Source organism: Vipera berus (genome assembly GCF_964194415.1).
Source record: "Vipera berus genome assembly, chromosome: 4".
In the NCBI taxonomy this organism is placed as follows: Eukaryota; Metazoa; Chordata; class Lepidosauria; order Squamata; family Viperidae; genus Vipera; species Vipera berus.
The window spans coordinates 62,065,596-62,073,385 of NC_138206.1; the positions used below are offsets into that span (position 1 = coordinate 62,065,596).

General features: G+C 34.2%; 1 protein-coding gene across 2 annotated transcripts; it reads left to right on the forward strand.

Annotated features, from left to right (window-relative positions):
- The first annotated feature begins 254 nt into the window (after window positions 1–254).
- Window positions 255–7,790, forward strand: DYNLT3 (dynein light chain Tctex-type 3). Of its 2 annotated transcripts, XM_081326303.1 has the most exons (6): window positions 255–367; window positions 1,736–1,777; window positions 2,726–2,849; window positions 3,747–3,824; window positions 4,847–4,890; window positions 7,139–7,790. In XM_081326303.1, the coding sequence occupies exons 1-6, from the start codon at window positions 338–340 to the stop codon at window positions 7,145–7,147; spliced, it is 327 nt and encodes a 108-aa protein (XP_081182429.1). In that variant the 5' UTR covers window positions 255–337; the 3' UTR covers window positions 7,148–7,790. The 2 variants fall into 2 exon arrangements, with proteins under 2 accessions (XP_081182429.1, XP_081182428.1); XM_081326302.1 differs by having other exon boundaries at window positions 4,847–7,790.

The window sequence follows — 7,790 nt, forward strand, 5'->3', positions numbered from 1 at the left end:
TGAACTTAGATCAGAATAAACATGATAGAGAATTGGATAATTTCTAAATGCAATGTTGCCTATGCACAGTATATTCAGCCAAGATTCCGGAGGTTTAGAAATCTTTGTTTCTAAATGTTTAAGGCTTTTTAGTATTGCAAACAAACAAGCACCCGGCAACCCCTAAAAACGAGCTTCGGAGACGAGGAACCTTGCAGCCAACAGAGGGAGTTGCAGAAAGAGGCACTCTCGTGCTCCGGGCTCGGAGGAGGAGGAGGAAGTAGAATTGCTGAGCTAATACAAGGGCGAGGCTGGGAACCGGGAGGCTTAGGCGGCTGCTGCTACCGTCGCTGCAACCATGGAGGAGTTTCATCCCCGTAACGATGAGGTAGTGCAGTTCTTCTTTCCCGCGCTGGTCTGCAGGAACCTCCGAAATCCCGTTTCTTTTCGGGGTAGATCTTGTTCGATCGTGGAGCGCAAGGCCGGCTTTCCCAAGCCCCGCCAGGCGGGCTGCGAGGCAGGCTCGCGTCACCTCCCTTCGGAGAAAGATGATAGATCTCTCGGCATAACAAGACCGGTCGAGCTTTTCAGGCCCGCTCGTTCTTGAAGCTTTGGGCAGCCCCATGTTTCTCCCTAAAGCCGCCTCGCGGATGCAATGCATACTTTAAAAAATATATATAAGGCCAGTCGCAGTCGATGCAGCCAAGTCGGAGCAGTGAGACTTTATATTTAGGAGCAAATTCAAATATTCTTTGAATTCTCAGTTGTCCACTAAACCATTTTTCCAGGTAGAGAGTTAAGAAAAAGTCTCACTTGCTCTACTTTGCCTTGCTTCGTTTATATGTGTATGTGGCACCATTCAGACATGCTGCCGCGTGTATTTCTTCCTTTGCCCTGTATATACACAGATTTGGATTTAGGTATTATGCTAAGATGTAATTTCCTTCATAATGGTCTATTGAGAAGACTGCAATTGACTGACTTCACATAATGTACTAAGACATACGCCTTTGTTTACAAACCGAATTGCTCATATTTTAGCATTTCATATGACTCAGTTCAGTGGGAAACACAGCAAGCTTGATTCTGCTGTTCATTTCTATTTTAAAATGCTGGATTTTAAAATTTATTTTCAATAAATTTCTTAGATTTGGAACAATACCATGACTTTCTCATCAATCCCTTGCATTGCGACAAATGCAACATTAATGAATTCTTGTGGCTCACATTAGTGAATTAGTGGCTCACAAACAGATCTTTGATGTTAAGGAGTTGTACTGAATATGGATACTACATGCTTTCTGGAGCATCTTTTCCCCTCTAGATCTAAAGCGCTGCACATGTATTATTCTCTAGGACAATATACAAGTTTTAGTTTATGATTTTTCAAGATAGACATAGTGAAATTAAAAAACCAGCTAAACAATATATTTCAAACTGCGTTTTAGTAATATTATACATATTTGTTAGATATAACAACTTGGTTATAGTATATGATATTATGCTTGGTTATATATGTATTAACCTCATAAATTAATAATATTACCAGTATGAATAAAGATTATGACTATTTTGCATTTTAAAAAGTTGTATGTATTTTTTTAAAAAAGTCCTTTAAATTTTTGTATTCTGAAGTTAATTGATATGCTATACTGTTTATTTAAATTTGTATACATTGATGTGCACTTACGTAAATTGGATGAATTTTGGTAAAATATTAATAAAATATCTGTATGTTTTTATATTATAATTACAGATGATCTTTAACACTGAAGAAGCCCACAATATTATTAAAGATGTGAGTTATATTTATGCTTTGGTAATAAAATATATTTGATATGTTAATCTCTATTAAAATAGAAATGATAGATATCTCTTACAGACTTGGGTTATAGTCCTATATGCATTCAATTTGGTGTATCATTGAATTTTTGGAAATAAATATAGATAGATGTGGTGATAGCCCTACTTTGCATTCAAAGTTAATAGATGTTTCAGGTTTTTAACATTTTAATATCAAGACAATGGATTGAATTTTAAATGTCTATGAGTGGAACTTGGACATCAGAGGATACACACTAGCAGAAAGTTATTTCTGCGAATTCTGTTTCCTGTAGCTTGCTATACTCTCAAACTAAGGTATAATTGGATGTGGGTGATACCCTACATGCGAGGAGAAAGATGAATCGGTGACAATTGGTGTTTACCCATTTAATTTGCAGAATTGTGTGGTAGATTGGAGATCTTTCTTTGATTGGAAAGCTTCCTTTGCGTCAGGAGAAGGCTGTTCAGGATCTGAGCCAATTATGATCAGCATTACACAGCAACAAGTGTTCTGTTGAATTCTTTACTGGTAGTAATATGCCTACTTAATTGTTTTGTAAAGATGGCAAACTTTGTTTCTGGTATTGTGATGTAGCCTTTTCTTGTGTTTAACTAGAAAATTGAATCTGTATCATATGATGTTTACAACTGTACCAGAGCAGCCCAGCATTGTGAAAACAAGATGGTGCTTTTATTTGTTGCATTAATATGTAAATTCAACACAATGAGATATTTTAGACAGGTTGAGATAACACTCGGATTATTGACTGATTGCTTTTGTAAATTAGACATTTGAGTTATTTTCCATTCATTATATGAAATATTTACATTTATATTTCTATAAAAGTCTTGTTCTTTTAGTCTTTCTTTTTTATATGTTTGTTTTATCATAAAGAATAAAATACAATGTTTTCTTTTTCAGTGCATAGAAGGTGTTCTGGGCAAGGCAGATTATAACCATGACAATGTGAATAAATGGACTGCAGCTGTCGTAGAACAGTCTCTAATAAATCTGGTAAAACTGGGAAAAACATATAAGTATATTAGTAAGACATTGTGAACATACAGTACAGTACTCTGGGTAAAAACTAAAGACCATATACTAATAGCTTCTCCTAAGCAATCAGTCAAGAATCTCTCCAGGTGTATTGAGACTTCAAATCTATAATCAAGAAGACATATTTAAAGTGATGTGGAATTAGGATTTAACACTCATTTACCATCAAGCAGAAACAAATATAAAAGGAGCAGGAGAAATGCAAAGAAAGAGCTTTGCTAATCTTTTTTGGCCAATATTACCAAATTAAGGGATTACAGGGTTGTAAAAAAGAAGAGTTTTTTAAAATTATGTTATAGAGTAGAATATTTTAAAGCAGAAGCATGTCCAGATATCCCCAGTGAATATGTTTAAATCAGTAATAGAGCTGTAGAAAACCCAATTTTTGTGTAGCTGTCTCAAATCTGGTATTATCTTGTATTACTTAATTTTGTTGGACTAAAGTATTCGTAGCCAGTGGTCTCATATTTTTAGATATGCTTAGATGCTGTGCCTTTTAAGTGCAATAGTGATTTATTTTGCAGAAAATTAAAAGTACCAGGAAGAATTCTTTGCTGAAGGGAAAGTTAGCTGGTTTTATCCTCATTGGGTTAATTAAAATCTCTAGAATTGATAATGGAAAGATTTTTTTTTAAGGAGTAGAAGAAATGAATCTCAATTTAATTTTTCTGAAAAAAGAACTTAAACTTGTAGCATAATTGGCATAATTAATTGTTGGGAGAAGATTTTCATGTAAACTTTGCCACTGTAATGATGGAAGCTTTTCTTCTAGCTGGGCTTTATCCCCAACTCCAATGAAATCTTCACTAGGAAAGTCTGCAAGTTTGAATAATTTATCAGTTTTTTGTTTTATTAATTAATGCTGAATTTTTGTTCCATCCATTAGTGACCTGTGCTGTGATGCAGAAGTGTGGGGCTGGTCTGCATACTGCAAGCTCATGTTTTTGGGATACCACAACTGATGGTAATTATCAAGCTGCAGCAAATAAAAGCATCAGTTAAATTATGTAATGTAGACATCACTTCAATTTTTAATGAAAGTATATAATGAAAAGTGCACAAAACTGCAGACCATAGGCACCCTGAATCAGCTGAAATACAACTTGATAACTCCCATAGTGTACGGATATTGCTAGTGATTGAAATTAAGGTTCTTTGGCTAAACCCTGAAACAATATAATTAGAAGTGATGCCTGTGATCTGCAGTTTTATGCAATTTTCATTGTTACAAAGATTGGGTTCACAATTACATTAGTCTAGAGCAGACATGTCAAACCCGCGACGTTACGTGACGTCGCACAGTGTATTGGGACGGTTTTGCCATTGCTGGTAATGGGGTGGGCGCGGCTTCCGGATGACATGTCCGGCCCGCGTGCTGGCAGTTTGACACCCCTGGTTTAGAGTTTTACCAGGATTTATTGAACGAATCAGAGTTGGCTGTCTTTACACAATTTGTTGAGCCCAAACTAATAAATTGTACAGTAGCTTTACTGTGATTTAGTGCATGGTTTATATCTTAACAAAAGTTCGATTGACAAAATGTGGTAAACCTTAGCATCTTTTGATTTTTCTGAATCTCAGCTTTCTTTTAGCCTATCCTAAAGTTCACTGGTTTATGGTAGGCATGCATTCTTCCTTTCATCCCAACTTACCCTAACAAGGTTTTTGTGAGGTAAAATAGGAAAGGCATTAATTAGATTACTTTGACTTGTAAGAGACCCGCAGAATCTCAATCTATGAATGAACAAACAAATAAAGCGCATCACAACTTACTCTGTATTGGAACCAAGGTCATGATATCTTAAATATATGAAGCAAGGCTGAAAAAATTCAGACTTTCTAGAAAACAGCACAGTCCAATATGACCATGAAATAGATGTCTGTTATTTCCTGTGGGTGAATATAGGCTATAAAATATTGGTTAGAGATTGCCATTTTGCAAATTGAAAGGTATCTAATCATTATTTTTCTTTAAATCCATTACAGGTACTTGCACAGTCAGATGGGAAAACAGAACAATGAACTGCGTGGTTAGTGTCTTTGCTGTGGCCATAAACTTGTAGCAAAGATTAAAGATTGTAAACTGGGTAAAATAAATTATCCCAAAGCCTTTTAAATTAGAAATTATGAAATACTCAGAATGTACTGTAAGAATTATGAAACAGATACTATTAAGTCTGAGAAAAAAAGGAAATGTGCTTTTAAAAATGTTTCTGCAAAAATGTTTATATTATTCTAAAGCCTTTTTTCTGTCAGCTGGGAGTTGGCTATATACATACATATATATGCTGATTTTTAAAGGCAAACATTTGAGTATGCTATAATTGTATGTTTTGTGTTTCTGTCCTGCAAAAAATAATAATATAATTATTCAAAAACAAAAATATGCTGGATTATCACCAATACTTCACATATAGGTAATTAGGAGAAATGCTCGGAGAATAAATTATTTATAATATATCAGAAGTTGACATATATTTTGCTTAAGTGACAGATCTTAAGTGTTTTGGAACGAGATTTTTAACCTGCTTCAGGACTTCTGTATTTCTCAAAATAATGACTGATAAGCTTCAGCTTGATTACTGAAATCTAATTTTGTGTATTCCGAGAAACTGGCACAAGAGAGAACTGAACTGGGTCTCTTGAGAACTGATCAAGTGCCATAGAAAGCACACCATTGAAGGATTCCGTGGTTGTGCTTTAAACTTATATGGAGAAAAGTTTCCACAAAACAGTAAGTTTCAAAACCTATTATTTAGGTTTTGAAAACCTGTTTTTAAAAGTTATGTAGTCAAAAGATATATGCAGTAAATGAACAGAACAATGATCAGTGCTTTTTTTGTAAAAGAAAAAGGTTCCGGAACTCACATATGTCATACAACCCGCCTTGCCTACCCTACAAGGTTCCATCCAAAAAAGGTGCCGGAACTCCGTTCTGAGCGTTCTATGAGAAAAAAAGCCCTGACAATGATAAACTTTAAGAGTTTTTTGTTACTTGTAGAATGCAGAATATCCCCCAAACCAAAGTATATATGTTCTTCTTTACAGGGCATGAATATTTTATAAGTGAATGTAGTTTTCATGCTGGAATTCACCATGATGAAATTCTTAGGACTTATTTATAAAATTCAGACAATCTTGTATAGTGTTGATATTGATAAATAGTGCACAGCAGCGTTCCCCAGCCTTTCTACTCTGCAGATTGGCAGGGTGGTGGGATGGTTTCTTGCATGTGTGCCACTTTTCACAAATGCAGCTTTGTACATGTATGGGCCACGGACCAGGGGTTGGGAACCCTGGTGTATAGTATTGGTGCATCAATAAAAATCATGAAAAAATAGCATTATGATCTTTCAGGCAGGTACTGAGGCACAATTATGCAGCTATTATGTTACCTGTTCGTTATATATTTTCAATTCTTATGTTTCTAAGTAAGGGCCACCTTTTCTCCTTTATGTCCTTGAATAGCATTGTGCCTTAAATCATTTAAATATATAAAACAATATTTCATATATTGGACTTAAAAGGACACATTCAAGTGTGGAAGCAGGCTTTATATTTTAAAATGCACTTAAATATAAGTATGAGGTTACAGAACAATTAACAATAGTTGTGCTCTGTTCATGTTTAATTGACAATCTCTTGAACTTAGTAGAGTTTGTTTCCAAATAACTGCTGCTTATGTTTGCTTAATAGTTCTGGCATTATTAAAGTAAAGCTTATTTGACAGTAAATTAATTGAAAACCATGAGACTAACTGTTAAGAAAATATGGACAAAATCAGTAGTATTTATGATGCTTCCTAGGTCTAATAAACAGAAAAACATCAAGGCAGTAATTCCATTAAAGGAAAACTGTAAAAAAATTAAGCATTTCTGCAGATATATTTGTTTCGGGAACTAGTATTTTAGCTTTTCATGCACTTACTGTGTTGTTTAGAAGGCATTTGAATCTTGAAACCAAACTCTTATTTTGGCCTTTTAAAAATATCAGCTTTAATGAATATTGTTGTAAGATTTTTAGAAATGGTTTTTGACTAGTGCAGTGAATTTGGTTTTATATTAACATTATTTAAAGCATCAGAATCTTAATATTTATAATGAATTTGTTGCAATTTAATACTATTAGCAGTATAGCCCAAATGATTGTTATATAATCAAAGGTGAACCTTATTTCTGAAATTAGTACATATATCTGCAACACAAAAGCCAAAACTATTTCATTATATATCGTATCACAGTTCTAGATTCATTCTTTTGCTTTTATTTTTGTGATAAGATGTTTTAATCGCTTTCCTGAAGTAGCGAAAGACAATCTGGAAGTTTTATGAAAGCTGCAAATATAATAGACTCCTGTTTGCATCATGGATGAAATAAAGACTGATTGCTTTCCAGAGGCAGTTATCAGCAAACAAAAGCTTAGCTGTTTTTATTATATGATGTATGCAAATGATGGACTAGAAAAAAAACACTATGGCAAAGTTGAAGGGAAAAGAAAATGAAGGCAGTGGGCAGAATGAAAATGGGATGAAGGTGAGTGGAGGAAGACTACAAGAGGAAGATCTTTGAAGACTACAGCAGTACTGGATGATAATCTTCTGTTTAATCTGTTGGACTATCAATTTAAATCAGAGAATTACACTTTTAGAAATCTCTCTCTCTCTCTCTCTCTCTCTCTCTCTCTCTCTCTCTCACACACACACACACACACACACACACACACACAAAAACATGACCACCTTTTTTCATAAATGAGAATATTTTGATTGGATTTCATGTATTTATAATGTATCTAAAAATCCATTTTGCTGTCAACTTTATATACCGAGATTCGGAAATTCAAAACTGACAAGATTGCACTATAATTATATTGATATTTGTCTTAAAACAGCTACATTTTGTTTTTACTTAAATAAATTATATCTGCCTTA

Bases quoted from the DNA above. Each gene is read 5' to 3' on its own strand.
- DYNLT3 (XM_081326302.1), top strand. From the start codon at position 338: ATGGAGGAGTTTCATCCCCGTAACGATGAG. The intron at 368-1,735 runs GTAGTGCAGTTC...TTATAATTACAG, and splicing joins TTCATCCCCGTAACGATGAG to ATGATCTTTAACACTGAAGA. The intron at 2,850-3,746 runs GTAAGACATTGT...TCCATCCATTAG, and splicing joins AAAAACATATAAGTATATTA to TGACCTGTGCTGTGATGCAG.